General features: G+C 47.1%; 1 protein-coding gene across 1 annotated transcript in view; it reads right to left on the bottom strand.

Moving 5' to 3' along the window:
• Nucleotides 1–12311, bottom strand: part of CCDC88C (coiled-coil and HOOK domain protein 88C) — a 223532-nt gene that overhangs the window by 112273 nt on the left and 98948 nt on the right. The window contains exons 4-7 of the mRNA XM_077466757.1: nt 8198–8267; nt 8027–8085; nt 6501–6584; nt 5763–5903 (exon numbers count right to left, since the gene is read on the bottom strand). Coding sequence (XP_077322883.1) covers nt 5763–5903; nt 6501–6584; nt 8027–8085; nt 8198–8267 — 354 coding nt within the window. The remainder of the gene's footprint in view (nt 1–5762; nt 5904–6500; nt 6585–8026; nt 8086–8197; nt 8268–12311) is intronic.

The raw sequence follows: 12311 nt of genomic DNA, 5'->3' as shown, positions 1-12311 counted from the left end.
ATGCGCGAGAGCCGCGCTTCGCAATAAGGGACGGTCCCCCGCTGGCCTCTGGGATCTGTGTGTTTTCCCAGCAGGCAGCGGGGCACTTGCCGAAAGGGGCGGGACTTGCGGAAAGGGGCGTAATATACGCCCCTTTCCGCAGAGAGCTATCCCGGAAGTGGGTGCAGATACCTGTACTGTACAGGTATCTGTACCCCCCTCCCCCACTGAAAGGTGCCAATTGTGGCGCCGGAGGGGGGGGAGGGTTCCAATGAGCGGAGGTCCACTTTAGGGTGGACCTCTGCTTTAACACTTAACATTCCTAGGAGCACAGTGGCCTCCATAATCCTTAAATGGAAGACGTTTGGGATGACCAGAACCCTTCCTAGAGCTGGCCGTCCAGCCAAACTGAGCTATCAAGGGAGAAGAGCCTTGATGAGAGAGGTAAAGAAAGAACCCAAAGATCACTGTGGCTGAGCTCCAGAGATGCAGTCGGGAGATGGGAGAAAGTTGTAGAAAGTCAACCATCACTGCAGCCCTCCACCAGTCGGGGCTTTAGGGCAGAGCGGCCCGATGGAAGCCTCTCCTCAGTGCAAGACACATGAAAGCCTGCATGGAGTTTGCTAGAAAAAAAACACCTGAAGGACTTCAAGATGGTGAGAAATAAGATTTTCTAGTCTGACGAGACCAAGATAGAACTTTTTGGCCTTAATTCTAAGTGGTATGTGTGGAGAAAACCAGGCACTGCTCATCACCTGTCCAATACAGTCCCAACAGTGAAGCATGGTGGTGGCAGCATCATGCTGTGGGGATGTTTTTCAGCTGCGCTGACGGGACGACTGGTTGCAATCAAGGGAAAAATTAAATGCGGCCAAGTACAGTGATATCCTGGACGAAACCTTCTCCAGAGTGCTCAGGACCTCAGACTGGGCCAAAGGTTTACCTTCCAACAAGACAATGACCCTAAGCACACAGCTAAAATAATGAAGGAATGGCTTCACAACAACTCCGTGACTGTTCTTGAATGGCCAGCCAGAGCCCTGACTTAAAGCGGAGATTCACACAAAAACGGAACCTCCGCTTTTCGGATCCCAACCCCGCCACCCTCTGGTGGAGTCTATGCCTCTTCCCATCCTGCTGTGCTGTCTGCTGGGACACACACGGGTCCCATAGACAGCACGGACCATTTACATTGCGCTGCGAAACTCGCGCATGCGCACTAGGGAACCGGGAAGTGAACCTGCAAGGCTTAATTTCCTGATTCCCCACAGTGAAAATGGCGGCAGCAGCATCTGAAGACCGAGGGACGGTTTCATCCTCGGGTGCCCACATCGCTGGACCCTGTGACAGTGTTGCCAACCGCCAGTATTTTTACTGGCAGCCAGTAAAAAATGGGTACTTTTCTCCTGCCAGTAAATGCCAGTGACAGGAAAAGCTTAAAAAATATGTCTGTGACTTATTATAAGAAATATGTTTTTTGCCTTAATATCCATCTTAAAAGGGGTTGTAAACCCTCATGTATTCTACGGTATGCATTAAGGTGAAAAAACCTTCTTTACTGCAGCAGTGCCCCTGAGCCCCCTTATACTTACCCGAGCCCCTTAATTCCTGCGACAGGAACGAGCCCACCAGCTCTGGCCAGTGTCTCGTGTCCTGATTGGATAAATTGATAACAGTGCACCCATTGGCTCCCACTGCTGTCAATCAAATCCAATGGCGTGGGTGGCGGGGCTGAGTCCCGCTGTCTGTGTCAACAGACACAGCAGCAGCACACAGGAGTGCTCCTGCATTGGTGTCCCGTGGAGGGACCCCAGAAGAGGAGGATTGGGGCCACTGTGCATAACCAGCTGCACAGAGGAGGTAAGTAATATGTTTTTTTTATTATTGAAACCTTTACAACCCCTTTAAATCACATTGCTAATTTCATATTGTACTTATTTGTAGCCTAAATACAGGCATTTGCACTTGGCTGTGCCAGTAAATTTTGAGTGTTGTGTCAGTAAATTTAAATCTGGTAGGTTGATAACACTGCCTGTGACAGGTTCTACAAATACTGCAGCTGCTGACTTAAAAAAAATTGCGGGTCTCCCGCTTAAACCCAATTGAGCATCTCTGGAGAGATCTAAAAATGTCCGTCCACCTACGTTTACCATCCAACCTGACAGAACAGGAGAGGATCTGCAAGGAGGAATGGCGGAGGATCCCCAAATCCAGTGTGAAAAACTTGTTGCATCTTTCCCAAAAAGACTCACGGCTGTATTAGATCAAAAGGGGGCTTCTACTAAATACTGAATACTTAGGACCATGTGATATTTCAGTTTTTCTTTTTTTAATAAATCTGCAAAAATGTCAACAATTCTGTGTTTTTCTGTGAATATGGGGTGCTGTGTGTACATTAATGTGGAAAAAAACATTCACCTAAATGATTTTAGCAAATGGCTGTAATATAACAAAGAGTGAAAAATTGAAGGGGGTCTGAATACTTTCCTGTCCCCTACTGTATATACAGTATAATGAGACGTATTGTTTTGTGTTTACATCATAGAACATCTTTGAGTTAAATAGAAAACCCCTGGGGGGTGGGATGTTAAAGGCACTACCAAAAGACAATGAAGGTAAAAAATAATTAAAAATGTATTTTAGAAAAAAAAATACATGAAATAATGAATTTGGTCATGATACTGAGGAATTAAGATATGCAAAATAAACGATACAGTATTCCTATACCCAAGGTGGTTTCGGAATGAGTGTTTGTCTCCTTTATCAGGAGAGATATATAATCTCTCTTCTTCTCTCTCTCCTCTCTCTCTCTCTCTCTCTATATATATATATCTCTCCATCTCTCTCGCTCCATCTCTCTCGCTCCATCTCTCTCGCTCCATCTCTCTCGCTCCATCTCTCTCGCTCCTCTCTCTCTCTCCATCTCTCTCTCTCCATCTCTCTCTCTCCATCTCTCTCTCTCCATCTCTCTCTCTCTCTCCATCTCTCTCTCTCTCTCCATCTCTCTCTCTCTCTCCATCTCTCTCTCTCTCTCCATCTCTCTCTCTATCTCCATCTCTCTCCCTATCTCCATCTCTCTCCCTATCTCCATCTCTCTCCCTATCTCCATCTCTCTCCCTATCTCCATCTCTCTCCCTATCTCCATCTCTCTCCCTATCTCCATCTCTCTCCCTATCTCCATCTCTCTCCCTATCTCCATCTCTCTCTCCCTATCTCCATCTCTCTCTCCCTATCTCCATCTCCTCTTCCCTATCTCCATCTCTCTCTCCCTATCTCCATCTCTCTCTCCCCTATCTCCATCTCTCTCCATCTCCATCTCTCTCCATCTCTCTCTCTCTCTCTCCATCTCTCTCTCTCTCTCCATCTCTCCATCTCTCCATCTCTCTCTCTCTCCATCTCTCCATCTCTCCATCTCCCATCTCTCTCTATCTCTCTTTCTCTATCTATCTCTATCTCTATCTCTCTATCTCTCTATCTCTATCTCTCCTGATAAAGGAGACAACACTCATCTCCGAAACACGTCTTAAATAGCAGAATTATTTTTCATTTAATTTTAAACAGGAGCATCCATGAAAAAAAAAGAACAATTTTTATACTCAAAAAATGCATTGGGTATTTCTGTAATCAGTATCCAATATCAAGGTAATGTTCACATCCCAATCACTGTGTTGAGTCTACTTGTATCAGCCACTCATCTGTTTTTAATCTATTTACCCAATTTACCCAATGGCTTTTTCGTTATTGACGCACATCATTTTCTTCTCCCAGTGGCCACAGCCTGGCCCCCATAAAGTTTGAAGGACAGTAAACTGATCCTTTGTATATCAAGCTTGGAGACCGCTTGCGCTGTACAAATGCAAACTCTTTATAAATAGTCCCCCAACAGCAGAACAATGAAGAATATTGCAATGATGCAAATATGTTTTCACATCAATATTGGAGTACCACTGCACCAAAATATACAACGCCAGAAAATGTATGATGAAAACTCTACAGCTAAACAATCACACCCCCAGACCCTGATCACAATGACACTACTACTAATTAAACTAGACTTCTATTGGGCAAAATCAATTAAAAATTAATTGGGACAAGGCAGAAAGGCTTTCTATAAAACTGAGAACTCTGCAGTCACCCTGCGATCCCAACGGGGCACATCTAGTCATCCTATCCCTCCACCACCAACGTTCGAAAGTCAAGAGGAGAAATGCCAAATGACATCAAGGCAGCGCGCTCGACCGAGCAGAGAAATCGCCAACCAAGCTCTGTCCCCTGAACGACAAATCAGCTTGGCTTCTGTTCAAAGGCTGCCAGGGTGACCGACGGGTCTGGTTACAGAAGGTCAGCCTCACTGACTACTCTCTTCCTGGCCAAACCCACCTAACGGGGGGCACAAATGGAAAAATGAGACCTGTAACCCAGAAAAACATACACAGCTTATATTTTTCTTGCATGAGTGCCACAAAATGCTAATTGTGTCTAATAAAAAGGTGCAAAAATAAATCTCCCTTAACAGGAAGTCCAAAGAGCTGGGTGGCTAGTGTTCCTAAAGCAATTACGGCCAGAACGCTTTCTAAGCCAAGGTTTTAAAGAGGTGTGTGGTTAGAAGTGCTTAGTACACTTCTAATCACACACCTCCCTTCTTCTTCAGAGCTTGGACAAGTGTTTGTCAGCCAGTTGTTTACATTGGCCTTAGGACATTAGCATCCATCCATCCCGTCAGAGGTCCCCCCCATCCCGTCAGAGGTCCCCCCCATCCCATCAGAGGTCCCTCAGAGGTCCCCCCATCGCATCAGAGGTCCCCCCATCGCATCAGAGGTCCCTCCATCGCATCAGAGGTCCCCCCATCGCATCAGAGGTCCCTCCATCGCATCAGAGGTCCCTCCATCGCATCAGAGGTCCCTCCATCGCATCAGAGGTCCCTCCATCGCATCAGAGGTCCCTCCATCGCATCAGAGGTCCCTCCATCGCATCAGAGGTCCCCCCATCGCATCAGAGGTCCCCCCATCCCATCAGAGGTCCCCCCATCCCATCAGAGGTCCCCCCATCCCATCAGAGGTCCCCCCATCCCATCACATCAGAGGTCCCCCCATCCCATCAGAGGTCCCCCCATCCCATCAGAGGTCCCCCCATCCCATCCCATCAGAGGTCCCCCCATCCCATCACATCAGAGGTCCCCCATCACATCAAAGATACCCCAACCTCTCATCACATTAGAAACACCATCCTCGCATCAGAGTCCAACTTAAATATCAGAAGCCCCTCCCATACATTAGATTGCCCATCACATCAGAGTCCCCCTCCCCCATCACCAAGTCCCCCTCATCATTTATTCCTTCTCTTAATCAAGTCCTTCTTGGCATCAAAACCAAGCCCTTGTGCATCCAGCAGAATGGCAGAGGATGGGAGGAGGAGCAGACCTGGACAGAGGGAAACTTCTGTCCCCCTCCTGAATGCTAGGGGTGGACTTGAACACTGCCTGCCATGGCTCCGCATCATGCATTGCATGGTAGAAGTAGGCTAAAGCAACAAAATTTCTTCTATTCTCTCTACTGACACCAACGCATGGGCACTATTCTTTCCACTGACACCAATGATGGGGACACTATTTCTCCTACTGACCACAGGCCTTATGTCATTTTCCTACTCCCACTGACAGCCAAGCCTGAGGCATTTTCCATTCTTAATGGCTACAGTACGGGCCCCCCTCCCCCCCTAAAATCTGAAGAACAGTAATCTGGCTCTTAGCTTAGAAGGCCTGGAGACCTCTGCTGTAAACTTACCTCTCTGCAGTCATCTCTCTCATCCAGAAGCCTCCTCAGATGGATGGCCATATTCCGTGACAGAGAGTCCAGCTCTTCCGGCGCCATGTCCGGTAAATCCAGCCACTGCAGGTCAAAAACATTCTCATGGTTGTGTGTTACCTGGGAAAGAAATTAAAACAATAAAAACACTACATCAGACAAATTAAAGAGGGATTCCAGTAAAAAAAATGACAATTTATACAAAGTCTTTTCATATGGGATATTCTGCCCTTTGATATTTCAGCTTTGGCTCAATCCCCCACCACATTTCTTAGGGAATTCAGCAGTAGGAGCTGAATTCATAAATCGCTTTTCAGAGGTGCGGCAATCTAACTGTACAATCTAAATGTAGCCTTAAGTAGTATAATCGCACATAGACGCAACATGCGATTTATTTAAACATGCTGCAGTGCAAATATATGAACAAGGTAGAATATTAATCCTATTCAGTAATGAATACAAATTTTCAAATACAGAATTTTAATGTTTTAAAATAATTATTTTTTGCAGTAAAAAGCAGGAATTTTACAGCAGATTTATTTTATTTATTTTTTAAAAGGGGGGGGGTACTAAGGCTCAGTGTTGCGGCTGCCTGTAAACCTTAAGGCCTTAAAGGACTACAAGTCCCAGCATACAGAGGATGTTGGTGAACTCCCTTATCAGTTTAGATGACTTTAGGTCTGGTTTGCCAAATCTGTAATGAAGTTAGAGAATTACCTCCTGAATGTGCCCCACAATTCCTGCCTGCGTTTCGATGTCCAGCTGTTTGATCCGCTCGATGTATTCCTCCTTCCTATCACACTGGAGAGGGAAAAGGAAACATAAGAACCTTCCAGGGAGATGACAGAGCAAAAGTGCAATTGTGTACAGTGACAGTTACCCTGAGAACGACGTATACTAGGGCTAAGGCCTCACTAGGGTAAAATATTTTCTGATGAGGCAGATAACCGTTAAGGTATAACTGAACCCCGAAAACAAAAATACAACGTATTGAAGCTTAGCAGAACTTAGATTGGATTGCTTCATTCGTTTTCTTAAAGGCCAAATACATTTTCAGCAAATACAGAACATACATATGCATTGATCCTGTCAGAAATCCAGCGTTCTTCCTGAGGACTAAACTGAGTCTTCAGATAATGTGATCTAGCATCTGTAAACTACAAAGCATCTACTCATCTACGTAATGGAGATAGGAAAGAAGAACAGAGGAGGAGGAGGAGAGGGGGGCAGACAGAGGATACGGAGGAAGAGAGAGGGGAGACAGGGGAGGAGATGGGGACAGAGGGGAGGAGATGGGGACAGAGGGGGACAGAGGGGAGGAGATGGGGACAGAGGGGAGACAGGGGAGGAGATGGGGACAGAGGGGAGACAGGGGAGGGATGGGGACAGAGGGGGACAGGGAGAAGATGGGGACAGAGGGGAAAGGGGAGAAGATGGGGACAGAGGGGGACAGGGGAGGAGAGGGGGACAGGGAGGAGATGGGGACAGAGGGGGACAGGGGAGGAGATGGGGACAGAGGGGGACAGGGGAGGAGATGGGGACAGAGGGGGACAGGGGAGGAGATAGGGGACAGAGGGGACAGGGGAGGAGATGGGGACAGAGGGGGACAGGGGAGGAGATGGGGACAGAGGGGACAGGGGAGGAGAGGGAGGAGATGGGGACAGAGGGGGACAGGGCAGGAGAAAGAAGGAGCGAGGGCAGAGGGAGAAAAAGGGCAACAGAGGAGAACAGAGGGAGAAGAGGAGGACAGAGGGAGAAGAGAGGGAGAAGAGGGGCAGAAGAGGGGGACAGAAGAGGAGAGAGGGGGAGAAGGAGAGGGGGACAGAGGAAGGAGAGAGGAGGGAAGAGGAGGATGGAGGGGAAGAGGGAGAGAGATAGAAGGGGGAGGGGGTGTTTTTCATATTAAATTGCACACAAAATTATCAGAGTACAATGTAACAAGTTGTGCAGCACACAGGGATGGGGATGATTCAGGTGAGGTATGTCGGCAGTTGCACTCCATCTGTAAATCTCTTTATTGTTCCCAATTGTGATTAATGATTGACCTTGACAGCAGAGATATCCCAGCATGCCGCAGGCTATGGCAGCGCTGTGCTCTAACATGCCAATTGTAAACTGCGATCCTCCCCTCTTCATCCCATAATAATCAAACCATTGTCAGACCCCATTAAACTTTCATGGGACAGTAATGTCAGGAGAGTATGTTGACTCCTACAAATAATGTCAGCATAGGGGACACTTACCTGCACTGCACAGCCCAGCATCAGCAGGAGAATCTTCTTCAGTTCTTCCATGCTTTTTCCTGGGGGAGAAACGACAATTGTTATCAGTATGTGTATTAGTAATATTTATACCACAATGGGAACTGTGAGGGGTTATGGAATGGGTGTTACTGGCGATATCTGGTCACTTACCGGTAAGTGGGTCTTTGCCGATTAACAGAACATTTGGCAAACTCATCACAATCAGCTGCTGGAGGACTTCCTGAGTGGAGACACAAAACAAAAAACTGAATTACAACTAGTTTGTGACATGTTACTCAGGCTAAACTTAACTGCTTTCCTAAAAAAAAAAAATTAAAAATAAATACATTTTTAAGGCCGAATATAAAAAGGGACATTAAAGCGGAGTTCCAGTCGTTTTTTATGTTTATTAAAAGTCAGCAGCTACAAAAAGTGTAGCTGCTGACTAAACAGACACTCGCCTGTCCCATGGTCCAGCAATGTGGTCGCCAAAGCCTTGCTCCTCTCCGCAGCGCCGGCATTGCAAGGGTGGGCACCCAGCTGTGACAGCTTGCGGCTCCACAGCCGGGTGCGCACTGCGCATGCGCCAGTCGTGCCTTCTCAGTGGCCGGGCAATCTTCTGGGACCTGTGACATGTCGCAGAAGATTGCAGGGGGAGGAAAAGGGGGCTAGCAGTGCTTAAAGCTGAAAGTTCCACTTTTGGGTGGAACTCCACTTTAATATTACAAAATTATTTAAAAAAAAATTAATTACACAAGGTTATGGGGTTGATTTACTAAAGACAAATAGACTGTGCACTTTGCAAAGTGCAGTTGCACTCTGAAAATTAAGTTGCATCAGAGCTTAGTAAAGGAAGCAAAGCATCACTTTGCAAAGAATACCCAATCACATGCAAGGAAAAACAAAAATCACACAGCTTTTTTTTTTTTTGCAAATGATTGGATGATGGAAGTCGGTAGAGATTCTGCTCATTTACTAAGCTGTGGGGCAATAAATCAACCCCTGTGCGAGACACCGGAGAGCCCCTTCCTCTGGTTATATGGAGTCAATTGGTTGCCGGTGAGGGGGTCTACCTTTAAAAAATATATGTAAAACCATTCTCATGGGTGAATTGTGTGAACATTGGGGTTGATCTACTAAAGGCAAATAGAATGGGCACTTTTAGAAGTGCAGTTGCCCACTGCAAGGGCATTTGCTCCAGAACTTCATAAATATAGGGAAGCTCTGATGACTTCCAACATCCAATCATGTGCAAGCAAAAATGCATGTATCTATATTTCCTTGCATGTGATTGGGTATTCTTTGCAAAGTAATAGATGTTGGCAGCAGTGGCGTAACCAGAACCTTCAGGGCCCCGATGCAAGAAACCATGAAGGGCCCCCCTGAACCCCAGTCAGGGCCCTTCCCTCCGAGTCCGGCGGTGGAACTCCAGGGCGTGGTCACAGGTATGACCTTTGTGAGCCCTGTAGTTCCACCACTGGTATCAGTAGTTTTTATTTATTTTTTTACATTTTTAGGTGCCCCATTGGGGGACTGTCCCTAGGCAGCATTGGGTCCCCGTCCCCAGAAGAGATGAGGTCCTTTTCTCCAGGGCAGATGAAGTTACTGCCCCCCAGGTGAGAAGGGGTCCCTGTCCCCAGGGGAGGTGGGGATCGATGTCCCCACGTGAGAAGGGGTCCCTGTCCCCAGGGGGCTATGGAGGGGGTATGTAATAGTGTGTGCTAGCTGCCTATGCTGCTGCTGGCCATATGTAGAGGGGGCTGCATGGGCCCCCTGCATCACAGGGCCCAGTTGCGGTCACGACTGCTGCACCCCCTATAGTTACGCCCCTGGTTGGCAGCTTAAATTGGTATAGTTGGATGTTCTCTTTTTACATCTTTGCAAAGTGAAGTTTCACCCCCTTTACTAAGCTCTGGAGCAACTGCACTTCAAAGTCTATTTGCCTTTAGAAAATCCACCCCAAAAAGGTACAATGTTGCAGTCTCATGCCTGAGGGAGAGGAGACTGGGGAAATGCATCCTCCTGCCTGCAGGAGACTGATGACATCATCTTAGCCCAGGCAAGGTAAACAACTAAAGCCTAAAGCCTCGTACACATGGTCGGACTGTTGCCCAACAGAGCGTCAGACTTTTGTCCGAAGGGCGTGTGCCAGTAACTTGTCTTGCATACAAACGGCACACAATTGTCGGCCAAACAGGAATGTAATGATGTACTACATGGAATTTCAGCTCTTGAGCACCACCCTTTGGGCACCTTCTGCTAATGTAGCATTTGGTGAGCACTGATTCCGAGCATGCACGTTTGTACTTTGGACTTTTGTGTGACTGACTTGTGTACAGACGATACGAAAATCTAACAGACCGTTGTCTGCCGAAAATGTACTAGCTTGCCAGCCAACTTTTGTTGGGGGAAAGTTGGACAACAATTGTCTGAAGGAGAGTACCAATGGTTGGATTTTAGGCCAACAGTCTGTCATCACACAATCCCCTGCCGAAAATCCGATTGTGCATACGAGGCTTTAGACCCCATACACACTATTAGAATTTCTGCAGATTTTGGTGTTCAGATTTAAGAAAACCATATAATAGGAGGTCAAACCTTAACGCCGCGTACACACGATCGGATTTCTCGTCGGAAAAAGATGACGGCTTTTCCAACGGGATGTCGCTCAAGTTTGGCAAGCATACACACGGTCACGCAAAAGTTTCCTGAAAATTATGACCGTCAAGAACGAGGTGACATACAACACTACGACGAGCCGAGAAAATGAAGTTCAATGCTTCTGAGCATGCGTTGAATTGTTTCCGAGCATGCGTAGGAATTTTGCACATCGGAATTGACACAGACAATTGCATTTTTTGGATAGGAACTTTTCCCGACCGAAAAATTGAGAACCTGCTCTCAATCTTTTGCTGGCTGGAATTCGGCCAGCAAAAGACTGATGCAGCATACACACAGTCACATTTTCCGATGAAAAACTCATCTGTCGTTTGCGGGCCGAAATTCCGATCGTGTGTATGCGGCATTAGAGTTTCAATGTGTATGCAATCAGGCAGGCCCTTGCACTACATGGTTTTGGTAAATTCAAAGACAAAAATCTGCAGATAATCTAATAGCGTGTATGGGGCTTTAGGCTATGTATTAGGCTTCAATCGCACCTAACAATTCCAGAAATGCAGGCAGAAATGAGTGTTACTAGAAGACCCCTCTCGGCACTTTAGCGCTGTTTAAGCGGCACTTTTTGGCCACTAGTGGGGTGCTTTTAACACCAAAGAAGGGGTTAAAATCGCCAGCGTTGCGGCACTTCCGAAGCACTTTTCAGGCACCTTAGAAGCGCTGCCCATTCATTTCAAACCGTCTCAGATGCTGCTTGCAGGACTTTTCCTAACGTCCTGCAAGCGCACCGCCCCAGTGTGAATAGTCACACTGAAATGAATGGGAGGTGGTTTTCAGGTGTTATTTAGAGGTCATGTCTAGCGCTAAACCGCCTGAAAACCGTCTCAGTGTGAAAGGGGTCTAAATGCCTTAAAAGCATGGCAAAAGCGCACCATTTCTTAATGGCACTCCAAACGCGGGGAGCAGTCCTACATTTTCTCACGTGAAAAAAACGTGCCGTTTCCCTGTCAAAGAAGGTGCTGGTTCTACTTCAGTGCGTTTATTGTGCGCTGGGCAGCCAATTCAAGCAAATGGGCTCCCCTATATGCGGTTGCACAGCAAAAAAACAAAAATTGCACTGCAATGCTCAGGTGTGAACGCAGCCTTAATAATAAAAAGGATCTGTGACGCCAACGTGATATTCTATTGTAAGGAAGAGATATCATCTAGGGCTGCAACTATTGCCGCGTACACACGAGCGGACTGTATGGCGTACTTAGTTCGTCATACAATCCGACGGACAGTCCGTCGTACTTTCCACTGAACGGACTTGACCACACACGGATGCACAAACAGTCCGTCGAAAGTTTGCGCGATGACATGTACAGCACGTACGACGGGACTAGAAATAGGAAGTCCAAGACACAGCAAAGCACCCTTCCGCCGTGTAAATCCTTTCTGGGCATGCGCCATTCTTAGTCCGTCGAACTAGCCTACTGATGACCGTATTGTCCGCTGAAACCAAAGTGCGACGGACAGAATTTCGGAAAAAACTAAATTCTCAGTACTCCGGACTGCAGGCTGAAAAAGTCCGCTGAAGCCCACACACGAGCGGATTGTCCGCTGAAATGTGTTTCGACGGACTAAGTACGCCATACAATCCGCTCGTGTGTACGCGGCATAACGACTA

Source organism: Lithobates pipiens, unplaced genomic scaffold (assembly GCF_037356315.1).
Source record: "Lithobates pipiens isolate NorthernLeopardFrog02 unplaced genomic scaffold, aLitPip1_a1.2 Scaffold_37, whole genome shotgun sequence".
Lineage (NCBI taxonomy): Eukaryota > Metazoa > Chordata > Amphibia > Anura > Ranidae > Lithobates > Lithobates pipiens.
Note: the sequence above shows the minus strand (reverse complement) of the source record. Positions and strands in the feature narration are given on the sequence as shown.